Source organism: Rhinolophus hipposideros, assembly GCF_964194185.1.
Source record: "Rhinolophus hipposideros genome assembly, chromosome: 9".
In the NCBI taxonomy this organism is placed as follows: Eukaryota; Metazoa; Chordata; class Mammalia; order Chiroptera; family Rhinolophidae; genus Rhinolophus; species Rhinolophus hipposideros.
The window spans coordinates 25,672,803-25,689,922 of record NC_138055.1 but is presented as its reverse complement, the minus strand read 5'-3'; the positions used below and the strand labels follow the sequence as shown (position 1 = coordinate 25,689,922).

The 17,120-nt window shown below is 31.8% G+C and overlaps 1 protein-coding gene across 1 annotated transcript; it reads right to left on the bottom strand.

The window, feature by feature from the left end:
• Window positions 1-1,199: 1,199 nt before the first annotated feature.
• Window positions 1,200-12,751, bottom strand: KLRF2 (killer cell lectin like receptor F2; the record flags this gene model as incomplete). The annotated part of the gene is made up of 6 exons (XM_081058214.1): window positions 1,200-1,317; window positions 2,998-3,113; window positions 3,381-3,529; window positions 7,239-7,286; window positions 9,433-9,531; window positions 12,664-12,751. 6 exons carry the CDS (start codon window positions 12,749-12,751, stop codon window positions 1,200-1,202), a joined length of 618 nt encoding a protein of 205 aa, XP_080914340.1.
• Window positions 12,752-17,120: the final 4,369 nt, after the last annotated feature.

The following is a 17,120-nucleotide window of genomic DNA, read 5'->3' as shown; positions in this document are numbered from 1 at the left end:
AGAAACAAGTCCTTCTCCTATATCTTTAATGGAGGAGGCTTACTTCCTTAATTAGCTGCAGATGAAACTTTCTGACAGATAATAGGGAGATTTTTGTGAGCCCCACCTATAAATGTTCTACCTGGCAGTATATGTGAATGCAAATGACTTTTAGTAATCATGGAAAATACCAGTATGTAATCAAGTATGGGCATTTTACATCTGTGCATCATGTTGTAACCAATAACACTTGAAAATGATGAACTTTAGATGCCATTGTGTATTATAGAGAGGTATTTTAAATTTTGGCTCAATTTAAGTTTTAGCTGATTCATAATATAGGTTTTATTTTTATTGTTGCCTCCTAGTTACAAGTTAATTTTGTAATTTTGTAACTAAATTTTGTTACAAAATTTTGTAATTTTGTAGTTTTGTAACTAAATTACTTAGCAATTTAGAATAATTCATCTTTTTTTTTTCTTAGATTCACAGTTAGTAGGATATAAATTCTAGATGGTTTAGAATGAACTACACACAGTTTCTTGAAGAAATGAAATAACTACCTCACAGTGGATGCAGACTGTTTCATTTATTTTGAAATATGAATGTTTTGAATAAATGAGAGGAAAATAAGAAACTTTTTATAGAATTTCAGTTAGAAAACTAAGGGTGTAGGACCATTCTCAATAATGTTTAAAATAAATTTTATTAAAAGATAATAAATTGTGGAATTACATTAAAAACAAGATTATATATTACTTCAAATAAACATCCTATGCTTACAATACCAGAATACGTTATTATAGTTGAAAGTTTGATTTCTTTTTGATAAAAATTGAAAACAATTAACTTGGTGTAAAGGCCCACCATGAAGGGGAAAATGGTGTATCTATATCTACATGCCTGGCCTATTTCTTCACCAAATGCTCAGGAGTTAGAACCCAAGAAATAGGACGCACATAGAGAATAGGCAGGCTTAGAAGATTAAATATAATTATTTTTCAGACATTAAAACAATAGGAAGTTATGTTTTCTTGTTTAAAAATAAATTATTATATCTTCTCATTTTGAAGTCTTATTTCTGAATAGAATATCTGAAATTTTTATATTTGAATAAAAAAGAAACAAATTTGTATTCCTCTGAAAAATAGATATGCATTGTTAACATCCATACACATTTCTTCCACTTTTTTATTTAAATGCAGATTTGCTTTCCTTGTTCAGACAACATCTCTCTGACAAATGCCATTAAATTTGGAGCGACAGTCTTCAGAATACACTTGATTTCCTGTTGTGACAGCACAGCTCATGATATTAGTTGGTCCAATTACTGAAAAACTAGGAGATAAAGGACAGATTTAGAGAATTTATCTTAAAATAATAGTTGTATTTATTAAAGATTTCTCTAGCCAAACTTGTATAAATTTTCCTCAGCAATCAAATGTTGCAGAATTTTTGAATGGACGCTTCTATTGTTGCCGATGATTGTATTTGGGCACTCTTGATTTGCTTGCCCTCCAAGTCCTCCCCATTGTGATGCCACTCTTATTTGAGTAACATCACCATAGAAGCTCAAGCCTGAAGACTGGAAGCATCCTGTCTCTTCCTTCCCTCTCATTTCTCATCTTACATAGATCACCAAGTCCTGGGTATTCTACCCCAGATAAGTCCTTACATTCATTCTCTTCTAGTTCAGACTACTGGTACTTCCCCTTATCTCTGGTCATTACCTTCTAACTGAACTTCAGTTTCATTTTCCATCTATTCATTTTCCACATAGCAGAATAAATAATTTTCTTTAAAAGGTAATTAAATGTTAAAATGGAAATTTTAGTAAAGAATGCATGGTGATTGATATGTTATACCAATAGGAGTTACAAAGCAGTAACCTACTAGGAAAAAATTAATTTCTTTTTAAAGTTAAAATAAAAACTATTTAGCTGACTATTAAATTCCTTATTTAACTTCAATGGTATGATAGGGATAGAAAAATGTGGGGATAAAATATTTTTGGAGAAAGCTATTTTTTAATTATTCTTTCTAGTTACTGATTACTGTTTAAAATATAAAAACCAAACACTACTATAACCCTCTGTGTATCATTTTTCTTAAATAATTAAAGGAAAGCTTTTAAAAAGAAATATGTTTCCCTAACAATATGTTGGTTTCCAAATAAAATAAAAGAGCCCAAGCATTTCTTACTAATTTTTGTCAAACATATGTCAAAATGGTTCCAAAAATGAATACTACTTCATAGTTTATATTCATGAAAGGATGATGGTAAATGGAGAATAGAAGTACCTAAGAGTACATAAACATGCAGACTGAAAGTAACTATCACTCCATGGTCTTTGTTTCAAACTTGCCACATCTCAGATGCTATGGTATTATAACGTGTAAAGAATATGACAGCCTAACGGAGAATGTGTAAATGTATATGACACTTAAGAATTTTAAAGCACTCTTACATGCCTTACCTTATGTTGTTCATACAAGAACATTGTGAGGAAAGTTTCATTGATCTTTTTGTACAGATGAAGAAATTGATATTAAAATAATTGGGAGAATTTTCTAAGGGTAAAACTTTATTCATAAATTCACAATTTTTGATTTCACCTCAAGAGATATTTTTATATGTTCCAGATGCTTTTACATGTAAGTGACTCATATCTTTGAATTTACTGTATAGAAAATAGTTGCTTTAAATTATTTTAAATGAGATCCAAGTCAGCTTAAAAATTTTTAATTATCATTTTTTGACAGTAATTTCCAGATGCCATACTGAATACTTTCTGACTCCATTTGTCAACATTACTGAATGTTAAAAGAAAAAGGAAAGGAAGCAAAACAGAAAAGAAAAAGAACAGAAGAAAAGTGAAGAGAAAAACATTTTTAAAAGAAAGGAGGAAAGAAGAAAGAAAGATAAAAAGACTTGGACATCAAGGAAGCTTAATTAAAAATACTTTTCTATAAATAAAACATCACTACATCATCCCTCTGCCTCAAATAACTGCTTACATGTTTTGTTCCACAAAAGCATGTTCATTTATCCACTGCCATTGTTTTTCTGGGGATATAATATATAATCCAATCCAACCAGGACATCCAGGTTTTAAACTCTTCTGTATGAATTCCTAAGGATAAAATTGTGTGTTCATTCATTCATTTTTTGAGAAAAGAAAATGTCAATGCTTATTATAGAGTAAGGTAACGTGCCAGGCATTGATGAAATGGTAAATAATCATTTCTTTAATAAATAATATGTTTTTTATCATAAACAATAGTAATTATATTATGGCTAATGAATGTTCAAAAGCAATGGCTATAAACCACCCACACTTCCTAGAACGGCACCTAGCAGTTCTTCCTTGAGCACTTAGATCTTGTTTTTGATTCCTCACCAGCTCCTTAGAATTGTTAATCACTGGCAAATGTGCCTGGAGTTTTGTGCAATCACGCTGACTCTCATTCCAAGTTTTAAAAGAAGTTGAAAACTTGTAACACTTCCCTTGATTCAATAGCCAGTCATTTGGGCACATACACTTACTTCCTGAAAGAAAATGTAAGAAAAAATTTAATTAAACTCTACAGTCAAAGATAAAACGTGCGTAGTATCAAATGTAATTGACTGGAAAATAGATTTTTACTAACTCGCTTTTCACGATTAAAAGGCAGCTCTATTAGTAGAACAAGAATGAGATTAATTCATTAATCTGTGTTTTTCCCAGAATGGGGGAAAGGTTTTGGGTGATGGGTTGGAGTGAGTTCTGACCCCCATAATTAGAAGAAACAGATATATAATTTTTCTTAACTGTTTATTACCAACTGAAAAATAATGAAAGCCTGTTGCTTAAGTCCCTCCACTATCTGATTCTAACTCCTTTTTCTGGAGGTTGTTTTTACAACCAGCACTTCATTTCTGTGAGATTACTTACCACTACCAATGCTTACCTCATTGCATTGGACATGTTCATCCTCCTGTGTTTTTCATTCACACTGTTCCCTTAGCCTTGAATAGGCTTCTCTTCCTTTTTCATCCTCTAAATTATACTTATCTTTTAATGTTCAATCGTATTTCCACTTCAAAAACAAAGCCTTTAACCACACTCATAATTTCTGCCACCTCTAGGACTCATAATACGTACTCATTTAACAAAGGATGAATTGTCTATGTCCTTGTCATTTGTGAACATCTCCAAGTCTTTTACCTGACTGGAAGGTTCTTGAAGTGACTGTCATTTTCATCTTTGAATTTCCCATCAATGTAGCACTTTGATTATAGTGTCTAATTGTTGATCGTTGAATAATTGAATTAAATATCCATAAGTTAGAGCATGCCATAATTTTCATTGTTAATATTTTCCTCTGTTGTCTATGAGCCTAAAATTTTGTTAAAATGCATTTTAAGAAATTGAATTAATATGTCCAGCTAAGATGGTGGGAGAGGAAGAGTAACATCAACAGATAGCAAAGATTATCATGGACTAATTTTAAATATATAAAATTCATATATATCCTTACCTTATCAATATACTTTGTACCAGGTCAAGAGTTGCCAATCCTAGATAGTTATACAATTTTGCAAAAAAATATTTGAAGACTCAGGAGAACTGGATTCTAATCCCAGCTGTACAAGTACATAGTTATGGACTAAAAAGTATTAAATGACCTCAAATATAACTCCCAATTTATAATTTGAAAGGGGCTATTTATTCACTATTATTAATGAGAAGGAATCGTTTGGACCAAGTGATTCCATTAGGTGGATATTGACAGACTGGTCAATAAAGTATAGTTTAGAGCTGCAAAACACATTAAAAATAGTCCAAATGATCAGTGTGATATGTTAAAACATCAAAACATAATGCAACATGTAGACACTGATTGTCCAAAGAGTTGTCATAATTAAGTCAACTTCAAGTGCTATCTTCTATAAGAAGAAGAAATATGGGGATGAGAATGGAGAAACACATTTATTTAACAATACTTTATATCAATTCCTGTCTCAGATGCTTTACATAATAATAGCAACAAACATATATAGCCACTACTGGGGGCCAGGCAGGTTTCTAAGCACATACCATATATTGAGTTTTCAAAATAACTTTATAAAATAGTGGAATATGTTAAATGACCTGGTGGAAATATAAACAGAAAAATCCAGAGTATGGAAATTATACAAAACCATGACCCATTTTTTTCCAACAAATAAATGGCAAAGGAAACATAAAACGAAGTAAAGAGGATCTAAAGATTAAGAGACTCAAGAGATATTGAGACGTTTTAACCAAATGCAATTATGATCTTTCTTCTGATTCTGATTCTAACAAATCAAAGGGGGAAAAAAGGCATTTTAATGCTGACTAGATAACAAATAATATTAAGAAGCGATTGCTAATTTTGTTAGGAATTATGATAGATACAATTCTAAAAGGGCCCACATGATTCCTGCCCCCTAATGTACATGGCCTGTTTAATTCCCTCTCCGTGAGTGTTGTCATACCTGCGAATATAATGGGATATCACTTCCCTCGTTAAGTTAAATTACATGGCAAGATGAAGGCCTTTTGAAGACAACAGAAGTGTGCCCAGTTAGTTGATTTTGAGTTAATGAAAAGAGAGATTATCCTAAGTGGGCCTGACTTACCGTGTTTCTCCCAAAATAAGACCTAGCCGGGATCATCTTATTTTACTGTAAGACCCGGTCTTATCTAACATAATACAATATAAGACTGGATCTTATATTAATTTTTGCTCCAAAAGATGCATTAGAACTGATGTTCTGGCTAGGTCTTATTTTCGGGGAAACAGGGTAGTCAGGTACAAGACCTTAAAAAGTGGACTGGGCCTTTCGTGAAGGCAGAAAGAACTCCTATTGTCATTGAGAAATTAAGCTTCCATGTCTTCAGAGGCTGTATGAAAGTAACAAATAGCAAGAAAATGCAGGGACCCTTTAGGAGTTTAGAGCAACCCTGGATGAAAGCCAGCAAGAAAGCAGTGACCTAATTCTTACAACCACAAGTAACTGAATTATACCAACAAGCACATGAGTTTGCAGGAGGAATCTCAGCTCCAGAAAGTTGTGTGGTCTGGCCAACACCTAAACTATACCCTGTGAGAACCTGAACAGAAGACCTCATTAAGCTGGGCCCAGCCTCCCAACTCATGGAGGTTGGGTATTAAATAATTGTTAGTTTAAACTGCTAAATGTGTGGTAATCTGTTAAACGTCAAAAGAAAACTAACGCAGGAGTTACAATGATGTTATGATTGTGTTAAGCAAAAGGAGCCCTTAATGGTAAGAATCATGTACTGAAATATTTAAATATTAAACGGCATGATATCTGGTAATTGCTTTAATATAATTTAGTTTGGAAGAGTGTTGATAGTGGAGATATAGATGAAATAATATTGATTATGTATTAACAATTTTTTTACCCGGTTTGAAAGGTACCTAGTTTTACTTCTAGTTTTCATAATAAAAATCTAAGAATATATATAATAAAACAAAACTTTATGAAGTAGATGTTATTATCACCCCCAATTTAAAGATGAGAAATTGAGTAACAAAGTTGTATAGTTTTCTGAAAGTCATAAAGAAGGTAAATATCAGAGCTGAAATTCCAACCCGCTTAGTTTGGCTCTGCAGCCCATGTTGTGAACCACTGCATCATACTATTTCCAAACTATATTAATTGGTGTATTTGTCAGGGAAATAGGAGAGAGAGTAAGAAAGAGAGAGAGATTTTAAGGAATGGGCTCATGTAATTATTGGGGCTGAAAAGTCCAAAATGTGCAGAGTAGGCCAGCAGGCTGGAGACCCAGGGAAGAGCTGAAGCTGAGGCTCCAGTTTGGAATCTGAAAGATGAATTCCCTCTTCCTTTAAGGAACCTCAGTATTTTTTCTCTTAAGGCCTTCAACTAATTGGATGAGGCCCAGTCACATTATGAAAGATAATCTAATTTACTCAAATCTACTGATTCGATGCTAATCTCATCTAAAAAGTACCTGCACAGCAACATCTAGACTAGTGTTTGCCCAAATATCAGGGGGCCATGCATGCATGGTCTAGTCAAGCTGATTCATAAAGTTAGCCATCACATCTGGTTGAATCTACACCAAATGTTTTATGATGTAGTTATTATATCCCCATTTGAAAGTTTAACTAATATTTAATTTGCCTAAATTCATGAGACCAGTTGGTTGAAATTTCTTGATTCAAACATAGAACAACACATTACATACAGAAAAGAACATTACCTGCTTGACTGCTGATATTTACATTCTGTGAGAAATCCATTTTTTTATCTGTACTCAGTGCAAAGAAAAAATATAATGAGTAACATGTAAAAATGAATACTGATCTTGGTATATGAGAATAAAAATACTAGCACAAAATACAGGCATACAAATAAAAATTCAAAATATCTCTCTTCTACTAGGCTTCTACTCCTCTCCTTCCTCAGAATTAACCACTTTTTATCGTATCTATTTTTATTCCTTTAAGTGCTAATCACAATTCTAAATATTGTATGTATCATTAAACCTCATACCTATTGCTTTTTTGTATATTATTTTCTTTTTTCCACTAAGATTTTTAATTGATGTCATTTTTTCTTGTTCCAAACAACCTTCCCCCCAAAAAAACCAAAGATTTTTTTCACAATATCAAGTTTCTTCAGCTTTTTAGCTGCAATATTTATAGATTGTTTTTATGTAGACTGAATTCATTGCTTTCCAGGAACACAGAACAGCTGATAACCTACAGTGTCTTTTCATTACAGTCTTGGGCTAACTTCACTACAGTATCAGTGCTCTCCCCTTTATTTGTTTCCAAAAAATACATGGAAAAATTATATTGTTTAATTACTCTTGTTTTAAACTTACATTAAAATCAACTTCAGAACGTTGAAGGCATTAGTACAAAAGGTATATTTTTATATACATTTAAAAATCGGATGTCAATTTGTTTCTCTTTGCTTTGGGAGAAACTATTTTTTTTAATTAAAATTTATTGGGGTGACAATGGTTAGTAATATTACATGGGTTTCAAGTGTACAATTCTGTAATATGCCATCTATTTATCACATTGTATGTTCACCACCCAGAGTCAATGGTCCTTCCATCACCATATATTTGACCTCGTTTCCCTTCATTTATCACCCGCCTCCCCTCTTACCCTCTGGTAACCACTAAACTATTATCTGTGTCTATGAGTTTTTATTTATTTGTTTGTCCTATTCCTTCGTTGTTTTCAGTTTTATATCCCACATATCAGTGAAATCACATGGTTCTCTAACTAATTTTTTATGTAAACTTTTAGGATTGTATCTTCACCGATTGTATCCTGAAATATGACGAAGATTTATCTATGTATGTATGCATGTATGTATGTATGCATGCATGTATGTATGTATGTATGTATCTATCTATCATCTATCTATCTATCTATCTATCTATCTATCTATCTATCTATCTATCTATCTATCATTTATCTATCTCAAGAATTACTGGTTAAATAATGCTTACTTAAATCAACTCATGAAAACTAACATAGTCATCTAATATTAAATGTTAACAAGGTGATGGATTTCATATTATCAATAATTGACTTCAATATAAAAGTTTATTTAACCTATCTGGGGGATATGATTGATTCACAGCTTCCCAACCAAAATCCTGTGCAAAATACAGAAGAATTACCTAAAGTAGAACATTTATTTGGTCTTAGAAAATTATGACATTTTCTATTATATTAGGGAAAAAAAAAAAACACATGCAATTTCTCCCCAAAAATAGACCCTTTACTTCTTTGTCTCCCTTAGAGAAGTTGCTTTAGGGCTCATCCATATTTAGATATCTCATCTCAAAGGCCCCCAGAGTTTATGTTTTCATGTCAATATTATATATGACAACACCCATTATAGCCCTATGGTTTTTAGAACCACAGTTTCAGCAGAAGAACAGCAAATTATAGAAACTATGAATTTTTCTGGTTATTTCAAGAAGAATGAGTACAGAATACCTTATTAAACACCACTTCAGAATACACATATTAAACATAAAAAAAGAAGTGAAGTCCATCTAAAGTGGTTTTCAAATAGGTCTTTTTTTTCAGCTAGCATATTTATACATTTAAATTATATCTCTTAGTGATACCAATGAGCACATATGCTGTAAAATATATCACTAATTGTTAAATAAAATTAACAAGTCAACTTTTTAGTGGAGGTTATTCAAAAGAAAGGGTGCAGAATAAATACTTGTTTTACATTTGAGTGTTTTGTTTCTTAATTTTTCTTAAATTTTAAATAATTTTGTAATATGACTTGTATGTTTATAAAGTTTAATTTACCATTTTTAGATTAGAATGTGGAGCTGATCTTAACATTAAGAAGAATTAAAGATCAATTTATCTTTCAAAAGTGCAAAAATAAATAAACTCCATACTCACCCCAAAAGTTCAGGCCAATCACTGTCAGCATGAAAATAAGAATCCCAATGCATCCAAATACTAGCATAATACAATAATAATGTGTATACAAGGAGAAATCTGAAATGTTGAGATGGTTTTTCATGAATTTTAGAACTCTTGTAATTATTCATTTTATAAACATTTTCCTGTCTTGCTTTGTTAATTATTTGGTGATGTTTTCGATAATGGAAAATGATTTATTAAATTCTCTCTATATTACATATATATATATATAAAATTTATAATATATAGTGGTATATGTATTATATATTAATATTTAAAATATAATGTAAATATATAATTTATAGTCTATATATAACATATTATACATAATATAAATATGTGTTTTATACTGTATATAAAATATATATCAAATAATATAATATATAATAATATGTATGTTGTATATACCCCATATGTATTATATATATAGAAAAATAGAATATGTCATATTGATATATATATAATGCTATTGCAAATGGAATTGTTTTTATTTTATTTTTGGATTGTCCAATGCCAAGTGCATATATGTCACGTATATTCTTTATTTTAATGATTCACTGTTAGAAATAAATGAAAGAAAGGTACGTTATTGAAGTTCGATTACGTACCAGTCACTGTACTGGGAGTATTCACATATTATCTCACTTTTATATATGATACATTATATTTCCCTGGCTTTGACTTTTTGCACAGGAATCAGTGTCAGCCTAAGCAGCATAGATCTCCAGTTAATACCGTTTACATAGAAGTTTTGCTATAGTATTCTTTTGGATCAGCATTGGCAGGAATGGTGTCTTTAAAGAGGAATAAATGGGGAACCTCCAGAGGCAGGGATATATATGTTATTATTCTCTTTTAATTTTAGCTATATTTGTCCACATATTAGCACTTTTGAAGAAATTAGATATATACCCTCTTTCTACAAGCAAAATAAAGACATATATTTTTACATGCATAAATGATAGAAATATTTTCTCAATGTAGAAGCATTGTAGCCAATTTGCCTTGCTAGTGGCCAAAAATAAAGTCAAGTAATTTGATACTCAGAAAATTATTCCCCAGTTTTTGCTAGCTTATAAATAAACAAGCACTGAATTCCATAACTACGGTTGTACATTTCACAAATAATTCGTGTTCTAAGTCACAATAAAAGTGCTATTTCTCAAATCTGGGTAATATTTAGATGTTTTATTTCAATTGATATTTATGGAATTAGAGTAACTCTTTATATCTATAGTACACAGTTGTGTACTATGCTGTACATAGTAAAACGTTTGAAATTCACTGCCCTATTGTCTGTATTACAAAATAAATCCAAAGTAAGTTTGTATTATTTTTTCTTGCTGCTGGGGTTTCTTTATTCCAGCAAAAGTAGAAAGACCTCTACATAGCTGAAAATCCTACAAATACATCTCTGCAAGTTATGAGGGAAGACTAATTCTAGGCATATGCAATTAACTGGTTCCATACTTGTCAGGAAGTGAAATTTTAAACTCATTGCCAAATAATATCATAGCTATAAATTAAAGATTAATATTCTTTTATCTAAGCCACAATGTACGTACTATATCAATCCAGATAACCAGAGAACTGATTACCCGGAATGCATTGCATTGGCCCACTCCAGCAATGCTCGACTGGATGCCATTCGCATCCCTGTGGCAATATTAAGGAAACGCTCTATGAAATTGCTTATCACTACTGCAAGAACACTAATTGTATTATTTCTATATACTTTGTGAGGGAAATATTTTCTTTCTGGATTTAGGAACAAGATTAATTGTATTCATCTTAAACAATAGGTGTAATTGTCTTACAACGCAAGTCAAGTAACTGGTTGTGTTACCCTTACTCATCAATTACAAAGAAGCTTAGAAACAAATTTATGGCACAAGAAAATATGCTTTTATAGTAATGTAATGTTTGCTTAAATGCAGGCCTAATTTATTGTGTTGGCCCAATCCTTATTTCACTTATTATTTAAATGGATATTTATGTACCTATACTCAAATTTTATATATTTTTCACTGATCTGTCTTTTACAAGGTGGTTTATAAATTTAGGATAAAAATAGTTAATAATTTAGTTTAACATCCACATAAAAAATTACAAGATAGATTTGCTTTATTGTCAATAAAAGTATTAACATTAAGAAACAAAATATTTTGGCCAAGGTCATACAGTTAGTCTACGGGATTAAAAGTCCAATTCAGTTAATTTAACTCCAATGGCCCTAGGTTTTACTACATCAAAATAAGTTACTGATGAAAAAGGAAGTGTTTGGATCCTGATAATTAGATCATGAAAAAGACCTTGAGCTTTTAGATGATGACAAAAGTATCATGTTTCTGAAAAAACAAAAATCTTGAATTCACTAGACAAAATCGGAATAGTACATAAGGACATTCACCAAGAGTACATACGGCAGAACTGCAGTTTTTACCAGCAGTTCTAAATTTCTGGCTTATATCATCCCAGCTTAGATCTTGACAATTTCAACTGAATTATTTTAAAAATTTGTTTTAGAACAACTGAATTTAAACATTGGAATCTTGGTATCTTGTTTATTAAACTTGTCTACAGTATATAACAGATCTGGGGTGGGTAACTAAGATTAATGTTTTATTTTTCCCTTCTCTCATTCCCAATAGACCCTTTTGCCAATCCCATGGCTCTTTTTAGACAATTTAAAAAATACAATATGTGTAAATGAAAATGCTTTTTAAACAGTAAAATCCTGTGCTGGTTGTAGGAGGACCACTGCTACTCCTACTATCAGAACTAGACCTACCATCTTCTGAGTATAACAGGCATCTTTATATAGATACCATACTCAAATAATTGCTTCTAAGAATCTTATGTTTTTTGTGGGAAGAATAATTTCCATTACAAAATGCTAACTTTGACCTTTTACTTGAAAGGTAAACTTGAAAGTTACCTTTTTATTCTTATGCTACAGCATTGAGGAGATTATACATTATCCTATTAGCATTTCTCAGGCCACATGGCTGCAAAAATACTGTTTGTTTTTTTTATTTGATGTTTACATGAATCTATAAAACCTATGTCAGATAAGGTACAACATTTTTAAAAATCCCAGAACATAGTTAACTTTAACGCTTTAAAAGTGTTCAAATATAACTCTCTTCCTATGAGAATAATCCAATTTTAAATTGGAGTCTGAGTGAGGAGAAACAGTATTCCTACCTTTAGATTTCTGCCTGGATTTGAAATGATTATTGCAATTCAGCTTCATATAGCCATCTTCACCTTCCATCTCCTCAAATATTTTCATGTGATGCTACCCAGAAAAGAGCAAAAAGAAAATGGAAAGTACTTTCAGCCTTGGATATTTCTCCTAACACAATGTACCAAAGACTAAAAGGAAATCCAAAAATAGCCAAAAGTTACTCAGGTATAGCTGTTTAAAACCACACAGGATGTGTTGATAAATGAAAATGGATAGACATATTAATTGCTGGCTAAAATTCTGTGTGCTGCAAGGTAAATAAAGGTGGCTGTTTTATTCCATTCTTTGAACAAATATTTATTGTGCACTTACCATGTAGTAGTCATTACCATGTAGTAGTCATTAGTGTGCAGTGTACTAGGAATATAAAAGTAAACAAGACAAACATACTTCCTACTCTCATATCTTTTATATCATAGTAAGATAAAAATGAAACAAAACAAATAAATACCAAACAAACAAAATCAGTGTCTGGCTAGATAAGTTTTTAAATAACCATTTTGCTATTTGGGGACGTATCAGACTAGTAAAGTCTAGATAAAAAATGCTTAGATGAGGCAAAACAGGAAAATAATAGATCAATAAATTTCAAGTTAGTGAGATCAGAATTATTTTGAAAAAAGTCACTTTTTTGTAAGGGAGAAAACCTATCTACAGCTCTATTCTAGCATTGGTAAAAAGTTTGCTCTACAGAGTATTATCTTTACCACACTTTGGTATTATACATGTATACACACAGAGGAAAATGTCACTTTTCATTGGCAATTGGTAAGTCACAGGCCAGCGATGAGGAGCATATAATGAGAGTATGAGAAAAGGTAATATCAGGCCTGCATTAAATCAACTGTCGTAACAGTTAGTCTAAATAATTGTCCAAAACCTGTGAGAGAGGATTGGCTATGATAGTCTGAGGTAGCCCTAAAGAGATGATCAGTGCAGAGAAAATGGTAGACTGAATACAAGGGATATGGATACAGCTTACTATGAGTCCTTGGGTCTATGGATGATGGTACTGCAGAAGATCTGTTGGAAGGAAGTCAAATTCATTATTGGATTAAGAGTCTACCTTATTAAATCCTAGCATTGCCCTCTTCAATATGGTTGAGTGCCAATGTGATTAATCTACCACCAGGCTAAACAACTGTTCCTCCCAGAATTGGTATCTCATAGAGAACTCAGATTTGGCCATTGCATTTGGCAGATTGGGCACTCATTAGTTCCAGGTCATCCTTGGGAGTAGAAGACAACATTGTTGATCACATGCATGGGATCCATTTCAGCTATGTGGCCACTCTGTATTGATCCATTGAGCAAACATCAGAGTGTCTGGAAAAAGAGACTTCCTGATGCTTATAGCACATATTTTGTTTACCTGGTTTATTGAGAGTCTCCTCCTCAACTGTGTTTATCAATTGTGGTTATTTACATGGGAATGAACTTCTTCACAATCTGTGTCCATTCTGAATAAGCCCTATACATACCTCTCACCCAAATATCTTCCTTACTGATTTTCTAATTTTGTTCTTTTTGAGTTCTTGACCAGTCACCTAATCCATTTATCTCTGACCATGAGTCAATTTAGATTTATATCTCTGGGTACTCATCTTTCCTACCAGATAGACAGCCAGATGTGTCACCTGAATTTCTGTTTAATGCAAAGATTTAACTTCATTTCTGTTTTTCATGACCACTGCTTGAATGGGACTCTAATGTGGTATATATTTCTAGCTGGCACACTTTTCATATTCAGTGATAAAACTTTTCTTTTTACTTCTTCACTATATGAACATTTGGAACCCTTTCCAATACCCCACCCTGTCTTGCCCCAAGGTCATACACATAGTTGATGTGAAGAGAGAAAATTAATACAGAAATATACCATGGTAGTCTGAGCCATCTGCTCATGCAGTTTACTGTGCCTTTTTGGAACTGCTGAGGTCTAACTTCCAATATGCCCCATATGAGTTTCTGATAGAATGCTGGTGTACATTTTAATTTTAGGATCCATTGTATCAAATTGGTCAAATTAGATCAGATTCTTCCTGGTGAACATGTCATACTAAAGTTATAGGATGTTTACTACTTATTATTCACCAGGTACAATTAGCATAATGTCATCAATGTAATAATGAATCTGTTCTGTATAGTAAGTATATGTTATATCACATTCTAAGAAATGTCAAGGTGATCTAGTTCTCTCTGGGATATCTTATGGCAGAGATCAGGAGAACTGACATATACCTGGATAAGATAGTAAAGAAATACTTTTGTTTTATAAAATTTTGTGAAAAGATACTCTACAAATGGTGGGAAATATTTGTAATATGTATATCTGGCAAAGGGATTGTTTCCATATTACTTATAAATAATGTTATAACTCATTATACATATATGTGTATATATATGTATATATATGTACATATATATACCTCAATATGACAAAAATTGTATAAAAATTGGCAAAATATTTAAATGTAGAGTTCACAAAATATTGGGTTGGTGCAAATGTAATTGTGATTTTTGCAATTATTTTAAACCTTTTAAATCACAATTACTTTTGCACCAACCTAATACATATATTAATTGCCATAAGTACATGAGAAAATGCTCAACAGATTATTAGAAATGTACAACTTGAAACTGCATTTTGATACCATCATAAACGTATTAAAATTTAAAAGGCTTACCATAACAAATGTTGCTGTTGATGTGGAGCTACTAGAACTAATAGTGGGAATGGTACAACTTCTTTGGAAAATGTTATATGTTTACAAAATTAAACATTTATTTTCTTTTTTAAACACAGCTTTATTTAAGTATAATTTATATTCCAAAACTGCACATACTTAATGTGTGCAATTTGATGAGTTTAGACATATGCAAACACTCACGATACCAGCACCACAATCAATATCACAGACATGTCCATCACCTCCCAGACTGCATGTTAAGTGGTCTTATCACAAATAAAAGGGGGGCAAACACAAATATACATTTTCTAGAAGATTTAATGATTTTACCCGTAGGTATTTCTTCAAAAGATTAGAAAATAAATGTCCAAACAAAGATTTTAACAAAAATATGTATGCTGGTTTTATTTATGATAGTGCCAAATTAGAAACAACCCAAGGGGTAATAGATGAACAAATTATTATATATCCACACAATGAAATACTACTCAGCAATAAAAAGAAATGAACTGTTGGTCTATGCAAAAATATGGATGAAACTCAAATATGTTATGCTGAGCAAAGGACACCGACTAACAGGAGTGCATACTACATGACTCCATTTATGTAAAATTCTAAAACCATTCTAAATGGAGAGCAAAACTCCTCTCCACTGATTGTAAGTTAATCACTATCTGGTTCCAGAGGTAGAGAAAGGAACTGCAAAGGTACATCAGGGAACATTTTGAGATAATGGAAATGTTTTATATTGTGAGTCAAATTTTATATGTTGACTATTATCCCTCAGAAACTAAACTAAATTTCACTCAACCATGATAGTGCAATTGCTATATTCTCCTATACATGTGTTCTTAGTAGTTCTATGAATAGAATGTTTTGATGATGATACAGATAGAAATGTTCAGTTTTTTCTCCCCCAATTTTCAGTCTTCTTACTGTCCCCAAATTGAAGCAACAATTCTGTTATCTGCCCTTTCCTTCTGCAGTTTACTTGTACAATTTTGTTTTGGCTAATGGCAGAAGTGATCAGAGATATATATTTGGAGCTACCTAGAAGAGTTTAATTCTGCACTTCTTTTTCTCTTTACATTTTCTTTCTTTTCATTCTTTTGCACTCTACTTTTCTATTCTCATTTCCGTTTCCCCTCACACTGTCCCTGTCAGAACAAATGTGATGTTAACTCTGAAGAAGCTTGTAGGACATAAGCAGTTTCCCTTAAGTTTCTTCCCTTTTATGTTAATATATGTGTATATCATAGATGGGAGATAGGAGAAAATTTGGATATTCTCGTGAGGACAGATTTGAAAACCAAACTGTCCTAATAACCTAACACTAGCATAACATTATCATCCTGAATATTGATGATAACATTCTGGGTACTTTTAAACTATTTTTTTTTTCTCTCATTTTTTCCCCTCGTATATGTGTGTGTGTCTGTGTGTGTGTGTGTGTGTGTGTCTGTGTGTGTGTGTGACATGATATTTGTGTTTGAGAGAAAGTGGCATTTGTTCTTATTTCAGTAACCAGTTTAAAGCATAACTTTCTGTTCTTTGCTTTCATCACCTTTAAGATGGCCTTTCTTAACACATAATAATTAAACCATAATGTCCTAAAACATGCATCTTAATTAGTATTTTTATCTCCTAAGGCACTCTTGGGAGAATTGAAAGGGAACTCTTGGGAGAATTGAAAAAAATTTGCAATTGAATATTTTTTACTCTAT